A 15,356-nucleotide genomic window follows, 5' to 3' on the forward strand; every position below is an offset into this window, starting at 1 on the left:
GCAGCAGATCAAACAGGTTGTGTTGTGGGTGAGTATTCTCCCTGATGAGGTTGTGTGTCCTCCGCAGAACCCTGGTGTGGTAAATCTCCTGCAGTGAGGGGAACGCTGCCCCACAGATGCGCTGTGAGGTCTTGATCACATGCTGGGGAGTTTTCCTACGCAGGCACTGAGAAAACATGCGAACTTCACATAGGAAGGCCATAGCGAGCTAGAAGTGAACTCAGGACCCTGAACTCTGAGGCGGACACGCTAACCAGTCCAACACCGTGCCATGTAAAAACTTAAAGTGCTCAAATTTTAATTTTACTTAATCAACCGAAGATGCATGATACTCATGCTTTCTTAACCCACCTTCAAACTGACAATGGCTATTAACTATGTGGTTCAGATGACGCTGTCTAGCTGTGTGAGTAGCATTATGGAGTTCAACTTCTTGAGCCGTAGTGGGAATGACAGAGCCTGCCATTTTCCAAACTGGCCAATCCCAGGCAGATTAGTGAAACATCTGATGCGAAGTAAGCAAACAATCTGTTGATTCAAATGTATTATACAGTGGACCCCGTGTTTATGACGTCCCTGCCTTAGGTTTTTTTTCACCTTACGACTTGGACCCTTCTTTACGCCATTTTTTTTTGCCATATGACACCTCAGACATGACAGTCAGTGTGCGTGCGTGACTCTGCGAGTCACTCCGCGTTCATATGTCTATACACACGTAATTTCTTACGTCACTACAATGCTGGACGGCGTCACGACTCCCTATGATACTGGTCTACTCTTGGTCGGTGTCCCGGAGGCACTAAGATGCTGGTCTGTCGGCGTCATTTGTTCCAAAATGGCGAACCGGTAAAGCTTTGTTCTCCTGTGAGTGCTTACAAAAACCTATTTATAGTGCATTTTAGTGCTTAATTCAAACTTTAATTGGTTAGCCATGGGTCCCAAGATTGCTAATGATGTAAAGAAGTGAGAAGATGATTTATATGGAAAGAAAGCTGGGGATAATCAAGAAACATAACAAGGTAGCCTAGCCTAGGCTACCCTTACTAGGGAATATGGGCATAACAAGTGCCACTTAAAGGTAAATAAATCCTTTTTATATTTTTTTATTTATGATGTTATTTAATTGTATAAATGTGTATTATATATAAGTAGCACTCACTATACTATTTTCACACCAATTTTTAATATGTATATACAATTTTGATGTTTTTACCTGGGGTTATACACGCATTAGCTAATTAAAATAGGTTTGGATTGCCCGCCAAACGGTGAAGTCCCAACTGTGGAACGGATTAATCTCGTAAACCGGGGGCCCCACTTTATCTGCCTTAATTTCAAAAAACACTTTTCACTTTGGCTTTTGCAAGATAATATCCCTCCTTTTCTCCTAATCACTCCTCATCATTCATTCATTATCTGTGAAATTAACATTTGGGCATTAAGCAGCAGGGTAACAGATGAACTCTTTGGCTCATGCGACCTTGCTTGCATTCTGCTTGCACAACACACACATCTACCCTGAGGTTGTAGTTGACATTGTGGTGCGTGTGTTACACGCTTTAGTGAGTGTCCGAGTGTGGACATCTCAGCAACGTGCAGGTGCCTTGCTGCAGCTAACGGTTTGAATATGCACGCAATGTGGCTCACCTACACAATGAATTTTCATGTAGAAAATTGTGTAATTGTTTTCATTTTCAGCCTCTGAACACAAACAAGTAACATTCTGCTGAGGTCTTACTCCATAAATATGACTATTGTACTCCAGGTTACTTTTCTCACATTTGGCCACGATTACTTAGCATGCTCATGCTCCAATTTTGTGTGCCAAATGCATGCACATTTGACGCTCACACGTGATTATATATTAATGTTTTTGTAGTTGGTTTATATGTATTCTGTGAACAAATGTGTAACACTCCTAGTCCATGCATACGCATAAATAATGATGGATCAGCAACAAACACTTCTTGAAGTTGAGGTGTAGCACAGTGACAAGTGGTTCACACATTTGCCTCATGGTTATTTATTTGCCTTCCTGTGTGGAATTTGCATATTCTATCCATGCTTTTGTCTTTTATGTATATGCATTAAATCCTAAATTTTGCACGAATGTAAATACTGCATTTGTTTGACAACATCACAGGGGAGTTGCAGGGATGCAGCTATTGAATATTTTAGTATTCAAGAAACCTGCTGAAACTTAAGAGAAAATAGAGCAAGCCACTAATTCGACAGTAACCATAATTAACTGAAACCTAGTCCTGAGCAGGGCTACTGTCAAAGAATGCAAATTGTTGGGCTTATAACACTGAATTAGAATGTTTGTTTAAAATACATCCAGGCATTTGGCTGCTGTACGCACATTTTAGGTAGACGTCAAATGGCAGGGCTGTGGACGCTCTAGTGTTTTAATCTAGAATCCTCCCACACTACTGCCACATTCCTGGTCCATCAAACAAAGGGTTGGCTTCCACCTGCGACTTCCTGCACCTATATGCCATAAGCGTGTTGTTGCTGCTTGTAATTTTGATTGTCAGTGTGTCTACGTTGAGGCACAAAATGCAACATTTGCCAAGCAAACTGCGATGCAAACCATTTATTTTAATGGATACTCATTGTGTTCGGGTCCCAAATCAGTTTTCTGTAGTTTCATGTGGCATGTGCCATGATCCAGGTAGTTCAAAATTCAGTTTTAGGAAAGGCATAATTTCAGTTAAGGCGATTCCCAGCTGTGCAACTGAGGGTTTTAGAGGTCCCAGTGTAAGTCAAACTAATTTCCTCCTGTCCTGGCTCAAAAGGGCTTTGACTAATTTAATATTCATTTGTCAACAGTGACTTCCTCATTCCTGAACATAAATGCAAATGAGCAGCCATCGGGGACAGGAAAAAAGTGGAAAACATCTCTGTGCCACCAATGGAAATGCAATATTAATTGCCACAGAATTCCCCTTCAAGCATGTTTTATAATAATCTATAACCTGCTTGAGTCCTATTAGGCTACTTTGGGAATTTGTGTGCAATTCATGGCAAACAAAAATATCTTCAAGGGATTTTCAAGCAATCAGAGACCTGATTCCTTCAGAATTACCCATCAGGCAGGTGCTTATGCACCAGTTAAAAAAAAAGAAAAAGCAATCAGCGCTTCCCCATTCACCCCTTGTTAGGATTCTTTTAGACATCAGAGCCAGATTGTTGGAGGCTACATATTTTATTTTATTTTTTTCTGGGGCATAAACAACATTTGAACATCTGCTGCATAATTACATGTTCATGGTATTCATCTCAATTATTTTAAGAATCTTCTTCTTTTCGGCACTGTTAAGTATTCAAGGATTATCTTCCTTTTAACTTTGTTCTCTAAATACACCACAGTCCCTTCGATAAAAGTGCTTTTTTCGGCCTAACACTCATGGAGAGGTCATTGTGTAATATGCAAAATTCTCTTGTGCCTTTCTCCCTTTTAGTCATTGAAAAACGATGACTCAGTCGCCAAGAAGGACGTACAAAGGATTTTGGAGCTCAGCCACAAACAGAGGTAAAGGCATCAGTAACATTGTTTTTGAAAACATTTGTAACTTATTTAATACATGAGTCAAATGTTACGGTCCAAAATTGTGAAATTATATGACAATCCCTTCACAAACAAATCAATTATGCCGTGTAAATCCACGCATGCATAATACAGGTGCACTACCCAAGCATATATGTGAGATAAAAGACCCATGCTTGAAAAGAACGCTTCCTAACTTGGCAATATATCTTTTTGCAAGCGAGCTGGAAAACTGTTTACCTAAAGTGCTCCACCAGTTAAGATTGTCTGATTAATGTTGTGTGTAATGAGAGCGTTAATGATTAGGAGTCATCTGTGGCCCCCCTGCTCTCCAAAATGTCAGACTGATTAAAGTCCAGCCTTCTACAAGCAGTATCTTGATAGCCAATCAATAGCTTATCACCAACGCATGGCGGCGTTTGGTGATGAAGCTAAAAACCATAGTAGGCGCCTTGGCTCAGTGTTGCTTACACTAAACTGGATTTTTTTGTTTTTTTCTGCTTTTAATCCGCCTGTGGAGTCCCACGTGTGCTAGGGGTAATTACTAGCTGGTTCGATCATGATAAAAGACAACATGATTAATCAGAAATAACTTATTTTTGACAACTACTCTATACTGCAATTCTACAACTCTTTACTGATGGATTACTCTAACGGGTTGCTGCCTTGGGATTTCATGAAAGCAAAAAAAACAAAAAACAAAACTGGTGATTTAGCCTTTTATAATTCCATAAGTCTATATGACCTCTTTTGTCATACCTTCACTGTTTTGTACCTCTGTGTCAGCCTCACAGTCAACGTGCCCTTCCCTGTCAATGTGGGCACTTTTTGATTTTGTTTGTAGAAGTGTTTACAAGCAAGGGACACGGGAGATGAGAATAAAAATGAAATGCCAAAGCAGTCGTGGGTGGCTGGTTGCTGAAAAGGAAATCATTTTCAAGGATTTTGCCAATGCCAAAACATAAGACCACTGGCATGTAAACGTGCTGTGCGGCTGTTCTGCAAAGACGTTCACTGAACACAAACAATGCAAGTGTCTTTTTTGTTTTTAGCCTTCAAAGACTGCTGCTTAAGTGCAGTGGCTGACTATCCTTGTCATAATAATGTACAGCAGTGCTTAGAAACATCAAATACATTGTTTGTTCTGACTTAACATTATTGCCACACTCCTAAGTCTCAAGTTAAATTGCACTTTCTTAATGTTATAGTATGTTAGTGTGAGCATCAAAGTGCATGATGAACATTGCAGGGAGTCTGTAGAGCATTCCGAAAGCTCGAAGGGAAGTGCCTTACGAAACACAATGAATACTTCATACTATGTCATCACCGTCTCCGTGTGGACCCCAAGTCAAATGGCCTTTATTCCATTTACATTTGTCAAGCCTCCTTTAATTAAAGAGAATATGATTTGGAACTAACAAGCCACGGGAGAGTTTGGATGTAATCATGCACTTGATTTGGAGGCCATTAAGAAAATAGATGGCAAAACAATGGTTCTGACATTGCAGCAGGGAAATGCAGCAATTTAATGCAAAACTGCATGACCAAGGGCTAACTAATCGAAGAAGTTCAGTTCAAGTTGTTCAACATCTTTTCATTCGCCAAATGCCATGTGCAAAACATAATGTTTGCATTATTTATCCATAAAATGGAAATGAAACCTCAAACGCTGATGTATTATTAAGTCTCAAGGAGACCATATACTGTACTTCCCAACTCTTCAATTTGCAAAATTTAAAAATCACAAAATGTATTTATTATTGATATTCACCGGCTGTCTTGCCGGTGTAATTGCCTCACACGCATGTGACAAAGATATCCCGTTTACTGGTGTCATAGGAAATATTAAACAAAATACACATAGTTTACCAAATATTGGTTTTCTGAATATAGCCATTCATTATGACTCTAAGCCGCACAGAATATGTGGAAAGTGTGCTAACAGTTTCTCATTTGCTTCACAACCGACAGAGACGAGATGAAGTCCCTCCAGGCCGCCTTGCAGAAGCAGCTGGATGAGGCAAACGAGAGAGCCGAGAAGCAGCAGGCCACAGTAAGACAGACCCGACCTGACCATCAACATCCGGTCGTTTCCAACCTGTCCTGTCACCTGTCACGCAGGCCCCTCGGTGACCAAAGCTTATTAGCCAGGAGCGCTCTCAGTCAGCTTCTTCACTCAACGCTTGACACTCTTAGAAAATGGCAAGAGAATGTGGTCTGCCGGCTTCATTCAATCCCCAACTAAAGATTAATAAGACTGAGCAAGGGGAGCGCAATGGCCGAGTGCTTACTGCGGTTGCCTCTCGGCGACAAGGTCGGCGTTGACTTGAGCATATCTGTATGGGGTTTGGGAGCTGTTTATGCAGTTGTCTTGGCTGCTCCGGTTTCCTCCGACATGTCCAGTTAGGTTCATATTGAAAAATCTCCATGTGTAGAGTGGAGTGAAAAAAAAAAAATGCGGTACAAGTGAACAATTCACGGTCCATCAAATTTTTAGCTAGTCAGAACCTAGTGCTTGAATCATTACCATTAGCAATACACCTGAAAAGTGGCGTTAGTATTTTTGTCCCTCAGCCAATGTGCATAATTCTAGTGGACCGGTTAGCATTTTTGGTTTTCAAAACAACATAATTGCTGAGGAGGAAGAAGATTGTATGGCAAATTAGGAGGATTCGCTGGAGCACTTCATCTAAACAGCATCTCAAGTCAAAGAGTTGGCGGGGAAACGGACAGACGAACAATTCACTTACAAACTCAACAACTCTCACCATCCACCTGATAATGTCCGTATGCAGTTACTTCTTTCTTTTCTTCTGAGCGTTGACCATTCCCACGTCCAAGCACACGGCAATAACTTCTGCCATGACTGTATTTTGTGACCAAGCCCAGGAACACGTTCCCACGCAGGACCTGCTAAGCTGCCCAACATGCCTGACTTAAATTAGTGCCTAAGTACCTCTTAGCTTCCCACCAAAAATGAGTGATATAAAATACAAGAACCGAGCGTCAACCCAATGCTTTTATAAGTTCAGCAGCAATGAGAAATTTACGAGAACAATCAACATTTTCTGCCGAAATACTCAAAAGTTTACTTCAACGCGAAGATCCGTTATTTGAACTGGAAACATGGCGTTTAATAAAAATGCCAAACAGGTCCCACAGACCCAAACACAATACAAGGGTTAAGTAGTAGGGGGAAAAAAAGTCTCCTTTAATGTCAAATCAAACTGATGTCACACCACTCTGTAGAATTTCATGAGGGTTCAAGCAGATTAGAATCTGTTTATGAGCATTTGGTGTTTATCATCAACTAAATGCTTTTTAGGCCGGATAAATGATTAACGAGCATAGATTGGATCACTAAGAGGAACACATGCTCGACCGGCCTCGTTAACATTCAGTTGAACAATGGGAGCAGACATTACTGCCATCTGATTTGTACCCCTGGTCCACGGCCAAAGGAAAACACAAATGTTCCTCAGTTGTAGAAGTCAATGAAAAGGGGAAAGCTATAAAACAAGTACTTCTGAGGCTATCACTACACTAGTGATAAGCTGTTGTTGCCCCGAGCGTACAAAGATGTAATTTTATTTTCAGTGTAGCCAAAACTGATGTCCCCATTGTGTGTACTGTAAGCCTTAATTCAACATGTTTTGAATGTACTGTGCATCCATATGGCTGATGGATTGGAACGTTGTCCAGCTGTAAATATAAAGGAACCATCAAAGACTCACCATGAAGTTAAATGCAAGGCAGAACGCTGCAGGGATTTTCTATTCATACTCACAAAAATCTGCCTACGTTTTTATGTTTGCTCAGGGGGTGATAATGCACACGGTGAAATGCAATAAAAATTCTAAACACCTGCTTGCTACATAGATTAAGTAGATAAACAACAGCGCAGTGTACAGGTCATAGGATTTGTCTTATTTGAGTGCATAGTCAATGTCAATTTGCCCAATTTCATTGAGTTTGACATGAAATGTCGATATAAACTTGATAGTCATTTAATAATTGTGAGACAAATGCACCTTTTTCATTAAAAAAGAAAAAAACATCCAAAATCTGTGAGGGTTTTCTACACCGGTTTATAAAAAATATTTGCGTGTGAAATTATTATTTTTCTATTTTTCATTTTTAATTATGAAATTGAAAACCATTTTTTATTAATTATTTGCTAATAATTGCCTCAATAAGTTTATGAAAATATTGTTGCTTGACGCTAACCACTTGGGATTTGTTCAATTTCATCAGCTTACATCTATTTATTGCTCTCGCAATGTCGCCATAGATCTACTCAATTTAGACTGACCATACTAATGTCATTGTAATACGTACATGGAAACCCCTCACATTTCTGTGATAAAGACAGAATTCAGAAGCGCTGACCAGCGCTGTACATCTGTTTGGACAATTCTGTTTTTGGACTGCATGGTTTAAGATGTATGCCAATGGCCTGGCCAATAAGAGCATGCCCATTATAGTCTAATTTTGATTTATATCAATTCTCATTATGACTTCCGGAGTGACTTTTGCCTCTAACTGATGAACATGAAATCAATCATGTCCATGGGTGACTTTGTGTTCCCTCGTGGAGCTTATTCTACCACTGACATCCCTGGGCATGAGGCAATCTCATGCCGAGCTGTTCCCAATTGTGGTGCAGATGGTGGGTGGCATAACCCAGTAGATGCAAACAAAGTAGGGTTGTCTCTTCCAATCTTATAGATTCTCTTGAAAATGAATCTGCCCACCCTCCCTTCTCACCAAACAGGTAAACCGTTCAAAATCCTACATATTGCTCCTGTTTGGAATGTAGCTCGTGTCGGTGGTATCAGTCAGTACATGACTTTCCATTTGCAGCAAATCATTCAAGTGCTGTTACTTTGGCTAAAAGTCAAACTTCTAACAGCATTAAAACAAATTGAAAGACGGCCTTGTGACAACGCACGCAATTCTTTCTTTAAACCATTTTGTCTAAATACTGTATATGTACGATTAAAAAGAACAACTAACCTTTGTGGCACATATTTCTGAGACCTGATGTTGTTGATAAATACCATATTCTAGTTTTCTGTAAGATTTGCCAGTGTCGGGGCACTATTTTTTTTCTGTTTTTGGAGTGAAAATAAAGTATATAGGTTTTTTTATTATTAAAAAAAAATAAAAGATACAGAATACAGAGGACCTCTGCTGTTCATAGACAGGGATCGAGCCAGCCTGCAAATAGCAGAAAGCCATGTATCATTGGGACTCTTTGAAATGTATCTGGGGAAAGGATAAATACATAAATTGTCATAAAAAAAAACAACAACTGCTAAACCACTAATCTGCATTTTTCATAAGAAATGCCTCCCCTCACAAAAAATACACAAATAACTAAAAACCACAAGGTGAATCTGTGGGTGCTAAAGCAAAGGTAAGTATGGATTCAGTCGGTTCTCAAAGCTCCCATAAAATTCAAATCATTTTTCCCCCCACTGTTTCATGCCCAACATAGTTCAAAATTACTTTGACATCTATACAGAACAGTTTGTGATTGTATGCATTGCATTGGAGAGCCATTCATTTAGTTCTTATTTTATTTATTAATTGTAAACGTTTTCCCCCTCAAATTTCACGTCAATAAGACTTACACTGAGTCTCTGCTTTAAAATGTGTTCACAACAGGCGTGTTTTAAACTACGCTAAGCTAAGTTTAGCATTTTTGCAGGTGAACAGGAATAGTTTCTACTTCCAACTTCAACATTTTAACATATCTACTCCACAAACACCATGTAGTACCTTCGGACTAGTGATGCTAGGCTAATTACGTTCTAACTTTCAGTGATAGATAAAAAATATACATGTTAATAAAAACATGTGAACTGCTAAGCAATTGATGTACATAGGCAATACAAATGAGAAATGTGGTAATTCAAAATGTTTGAAGAAGGCCATTCTGGACATTTTCATGTGAAATCACTTTACACTACCGCTAATAGAAGATTAAAGACTCAAAAACAAAATCACATGTGGCATATGACTTGTAATGAAAACTTTATAGCAGAGGAGACTTCTCTGCAATGTTTTATTCTTAAGTGTTACCTTGGCTACTCGTGATTCATCTGCGCTAATCAAGTGTTCTCATATGAAGAATAGAGGTTGAACAGCACTCAGCAACATGCAGTAATAGCCATAAAAAGAACATGTAACGTTGGTCCAAGAGCTGGAACACCTCATGCTTTAGTTTCTCAAGTATACAATACTTTGACACAGAATAGCAGGGCCAATTAGAGCAAGTCAGATTGATGAAGGGCATTCTTTTTGAAAAAAGAAAAGCCAACATCATGTGTCAAATTCAATCAGTAAAATGCATCAAAAATTGGAAGTATTCATTGTGCAATCGCTTACAGTATACAGTATAGGATATACTTTATATAAACAGTATATGAACAAGAATGTTAGACTTAGGGAATATTACAGTACTTTTATTTAGTGTTGTCTTAAAAACAAACAAAAAAAGCTGCCCCTTTGCCTCTGACATGACTGGAAGTTTCAAGATAAACCTGATGTTATCTTGCCATACTCTGGGATGAGAGTCAATTCGCATGGCTTAGTTTACAGTTCCCTAAGGTGCATTCCTGGTATGAGGTCACCAGCACCATGATTATTTCCCTCTTTGTCACCGGGTCTATCTTGATGACCTCTTTCAAGGACTCAAAGGATTGAAACTGCCTGTTAAATACAGTCTCGCTCGCTCTCTCGCCCTCTCTCTCGCATTCTCTCTCGAACACTTTCTCTCTCCGTCTTTCTCACTTTCTCTCTCTCTCAAAAATATTACATGCAACTATTAACATTCTCTTATCATCATAATAAGAAGTCATTGGTACATAATTTCCAGAATGTCCTTTGTCACATTTATTTTAATTCTTAGATGATGCTGACAAATATAGGGAGTCAAAGAACACCCATAGTGACTGCAGATTTTTTTTTTTTCCAGGTTAAACTGATTAAAGCAGAGATGGAAAAGAAAACCAAAATAATAAAGGATTTACAACAAGAGGTGAGTCATCCATGTATGATTCAAGGTTTTTATTGAACTCTTACAAGTGTTTTTCATTGTCATTACAGTATTCAGTTTTATCTGAAGTATTGTTTATATGTACACTAATTGCAAACAAATGACCATCAACATATTTTCTTTACATCCTACAAAGGGTTTTTGGTAATGTTATTAGACTTGATGTGGGAACCCTTGTTTTTGTCAACTCCAGTGGGTGTTTGCAGCAGGTGTTAACGTTTCAATGCTCTTTTTAAAGACGAAAGGGCCAATTTAGATTTTTGTCGGTTTGTCGGTTTATGCGTCCTAAACCAATGATGCCTCTGCTTTATGTTGTTGCAAATGCCACCATGCAGACAATATGCAAAAAATACGAATCCCAAATCCAGAAACTTAAATGAAATGTAAAGATCTTATCTAAGTCTTTGCACTGTCCGACAGTACGGTATCACTTCAAAGCGGCCATGTGAAGGTTTTTTGGCAGTGGCTTGTCAATTCCATTTTTAAATTAAAATAAAATCTAATAAGTTGTGTAGTATTTGAATGATTTTAAGAGAAAAATAATAGTTGTCATAAATTTGGGCAGGAAGTACTCAATAACAAAAATGTTTCCTATCAATAATGGTCAAGGCACGAGAATCTTCTGTATGTACACTCATTCGCAGACCTTGTTAAATGGAACCCTTTGCCTTACTTGACCCCACTATTTGATGTTTTCAGTGAGCAGACACTGGTCATCTGGTATGCTTCTGCACCAGCAGAAAACCTATTTCTCCTGCAGTTTCTTTTCCTTGTATAAGAGAAGTTAAAAAAAAAAAGAGAGATCTTTACAATGATTCAACTGTGCCAGTGGCACTGATAACACTGGTGCCGCTGTCACTGTCTGCATCTTAAGAGAATAGAATAGAATAGAATAGCATAGAATAGAATCGAGCTAAAATGTGTCTCCGGGGCGGCAATGTGGACAACTGCTCAGCACATCTGCCTCGCAGTTCATAGGTCCCAGGTTCAATTTCATCTTACCATAGTCTTCCTGTCTTCTCTGGGCACTCTGGTCTCCTCCCACATTCCAAAAAATCATGCATGGTAAGTGTATTACAGTTAGCGGGAATTGTGAGTGTGGATAGTTGTTTGTCTAAGTGTATCCTGTGATTGGTTGGTAACCAGTCTAGGGTGGAAACACCTACAGCCCAAAAATGACTTGGATAAGCACCAGCAAGCCAGCCACCCTAATTAGTATGAGCGGCTATGGAAAACTGATCAAATGGGCCTCCGTTAAGAATTACATAAAAAATAAATTAAAACATAGAAAAATAGTACAAGTATACAGTAGATCAGGGGTAACCAACCTTTTTAAATTGAGAGGTACTTCTTAGTTACTGAGTAATACGAAGGGCTACCTGTTTAAGTGAAGATGGCGATCATGTTAATGATTTTTCACAATAATTAAGGAACAACTGTAGTAAATATGTAAATCAAGTGTAATATGCAATGTAAATGTAATACATGTATAATTGTAAAATTCATAGAAAATCACCAATGTTCTATTTCTTGTAAGCTATTTGCAGAACAGGCCTGTGGTCTGTCTGTGGGGGCTACCTGCCAGCGGGCACCGCATTGGTTGCCCATGCAGTAAATGTTCTATATACAATTTAATGTGCTAATAATTAAATAATGATAAAATCATGCAAAGACTGATGTTTTAGAAAGTGGAGGACTTGTATTTCAAAAGCTATATTTCAAATCCAAATTACCTACTCCTAAGTTTTTGCCCTCATTGTCATTGCCCTTGATGATATAACTATGACCTTTACGCTCTGCAGCCATTGAACTTGATTCCCCATGCATTAACATACACATCTTCTGTCAGGTTGTCAGCAATGGGCTGTGAGGGTTGATGAAACAAATTAGACCAGACTTGCTAGAAAGCGTCACCACCGGTGATGAATTATGCATCTTCTGTACAACTCAGAGGCCAAACGCTAGCGGGTACTGTGAAAAAATTCAAAGTCACAGAGGCAAAAGAAAGAAAGACAGTTGAAGTCAAAGGTCAAAGTCATGTTGACTGTATTCTCTGAAGTGAAGAGCATCTTCCACTCCAAGTTCTTGCAATGGGCCAGAAGATTACCCAGCACGTAACCAGAGATCCTAAGGTTTTTTGCTTAGTGAATGAGAAGAAGCAAGAGTTGTGGCCGGACAAATTGTTGTTGCTTCACCATGATGACAGGCTTGGTGAAGCAACAACAACAAAGGCAAAATGATCTTTGCAGGAGTGCAAAAAAGTTTATTTTTGGAGATGGCTGAGGAAGTATAAGATTCCAGAGCCCAGTAGCCCGGAGCCCTGGAACCTTTCTAAATGTGAACATAAGCAGCAAGAATAGGCAGCACTTATGATAAATGCCAGTGACAGACTCTGACCTGGACTTAAGTGACCAAATCAATTTCTAAATACCACTAACATCATGTTGCAATTTTGCAATATAATTCTGTGCACAAAAAAATCACTATAAAAAGGGGTGCACATATTTATTATTGACTCAAAACATTATTTTCATGGGTTACTCACATGAGTACCAGGACATAGTATTTGGTACGCACCCATTATAAACAGTCTTCCTCCATGTACGCCATACCTTGCAATCTGTTCCACCAGCTAGCATGCCGGAAAGCGAACATGCATTGTCCTCACAAAATATAAGCTTATGAATAATTTATTCATTATGAAAATACCTAAGTTGTGAATCCTGAACCGGTCAGCATAACTAAAATATATATTTAAAAGAATAACTTTGCAAGTTAATTTGGTATTATTTTTGTATTCATTCAAAAGATTAAAGTATGTATACGCACACACACACATATATACATATATATATATATATATATATATATATATATATATATATATATATATATATATATATATATATATATATATATATATACACAGTATATATATATATATGGACTCTTTAATTTTGAAAGGCTTGTAGCGAGGTAACGCCGGTAACGTGTGGCGACAAATGCGCACTTGGGTCACAGAAGCCAAAAATGTGCATTAAGTCTCTCGATGAGCATCTGTTATACCACGGAGAAAAATGGTTGGAAATCATCCATTCGAAACTTTTTTCTTGTGCAACGGCAGAGATTTCTGTGTATTTTTGCAACCTGTTTTTACCGTGCTATTAAGTTTGGTTATATAAGAAAGATAACTCTCAAGATGATAATGCTTTACAAGTAGAAGAATAAATTGCTAACGTTCTGTATGCCATGTTTTGTTTTGTTTTTACCTTGAGCACACATTACAAATTCTATGTAAGATTAAATATATGTAAGGGCGAATTACAACTTTGGTAAGCTTCAGTACACCCCAGGGTTGGCAGATATGAGCACCTTGTTTGTTAGTGTTGCGTGTGGTGCGTGAGCTGTTCCAAACACTTCGTTAGACGGGGAGGAAATGCAGCACTTGTACTTCTTCAGCCGCAAGCATGCCACAAAATGAGCGAGCTCTTTACTGTCTTTAGGAGCGGAAAAGCCAACGCTGAACAGCCAAGCGCTTATTCCACCACTCATGTCATCATCCAAGACACATTCTTTCAATCCGGCACTTACATTAGCAATACTTTGCGCTACATTCACCTGATCTTTTCATATTTGTTAAATGAAGGATGACTGAAAATTAGCTGGGGATAGGAGCAGTAAGTCTTGCACCACATTCAAAGCATGGCAGATCTTCGATGAAAATTGGTAGCTACGCAAATGCGTGCAGTGAAGCACAGGACGTTACGCATCAGTGACGCGCATGCGTACCTGCGTACCAGTTATGTGCACCTACAGTATGAATATAAATATACTTGGCTTTCAAAAGAGAGGTCACCCTTTGCTGTTCTGGAAGGGGCAAAAAAACAAACAAAAAAAAATTCTGTGTAGTCAAGTCCAGTTTATTTACGTAGCCCTTGATGACAACATAGTCTCACCATCAGGCCTTGGTCGACCCATCTTCACAGGAGCACCTCCGTGGGTGTGGCCACCTCAGAACTCGCTGCAGTCGCTCAGTACAGGTCCGCATGGCAGCATTCAATTGGTTCATTTCCATCCAGCCCCCTATGTAAGCTGGAAGAATGGGGCAGGAAAGAAAAAGAAGAAAGCTGCAGTCAAACAGACAGTTCAACTAAATGCATGAGTACAAAAAGTAGTCTTTAGTAAGGTTTTAAACATTTCTACTGAGGGAGCCGGTCGAACCTCTGTGGGTAGGACATTCAAGAGGATCTCTTCTTGGCTCTCAGGGTCACTACAAACCGGCAACATAAGTGACATAAGGTTTTGGGACGGAACAGACAGAGAGGCACTAAGCGAGACAGAAACACACTAAGCCGTGCAGAATTTTATAAGTATTCAACAAAACCTTGAAATCGCATCTCAGCTGCACACAAAGAAAATCTGATTTCACTATGAAATCGGAATTGAGCATTAAGCCCTGCAATGTGAACCTAGCCACCACTTGAGCTTAAGTTTTATGAACAAAACCATCCTTTGAGAAGGAGAACATTGCTTTTTAATACCACAAATACAATATTAATCAGAATACCTCATATGGGTTAGTGATGGCCACATAGAAAACATTAAAGGGACAGTGTGTAAGATTTAGAGCGTTTTCCATTACGGACAGCAGGGGATGCTGCAGGTGCTGCATTTACCATTGACCATAGCTATAACAAACATGGCCGCCTCCAGAGACGTGCCACCCACCATGTAATATAATTC

At 39.1% G+C, this 15,356-nt stretch overlaps 1 protein-coding gene and 1 long non-coding RNA gene across 3 annotated transcripts in view; one reads left to right on the forward strand and one right to left on the reverse strand.

Annotated features, from left to right (window-relative positions):
* luzp2 (leucine zipper protein 2) overlaps window positions 1–15,356 on the forward strand; it is a 124,675-nt gene that overhangs the window by 67,269 nt on the left and 42,050 nt on the right. Inside the window, exons 3-5 of the mRNA XM_088413143.1 lie at window positions 3,465–3,535; window positions 5,522–5,603; window positions 10,533–10,595. Of these exons, the coding sequence (XP_088269269.1) occupies window positions 3,465–3,535; window positions 5,522–5,603; window positions 10,533–10,595 (216 nt within the window). The remainder of the gene's footprint in view (window positions 1–3,464; window positions 3,536–5,521; window positions 5,604–10,532; window positions 10,596–15,356) is intronic.
* Window positions 14,513–15,356, reverse strand: part of LOC148424926 (uncharacterized) — an 80,863-nt gene continuing 80,019 nt past the window's right edge. For both annotated transcript variants that reach the window (XR_015865376.1, XR_015865375.1), the window contains exon 3: window positions 14,513–14,705. This is a non-coding gene — a long non-coding RNA (uncharacterized LOC148424926). The remainder of the gene's footprint in view (window positions 14,706–15,356) is intronic.

This window comes from Hippichthys cyanospilos, chromosome 4 (assembly GCF_059441005.1).
Source record: "Hippichthys cyanospilos isolate Australia breed blue-spotted pipefish chromosome 4, RoL_Hcya_1.0, whole genome shotgun sequence".
NCBI classification, from domain to species: domain Eukaryota; kingdom Metazoa; phylum Chordata; class Actinopteri; order Syngnathiformes; family Syngnathidae; genus Hippichthys; species Hippichthys cyanospilos.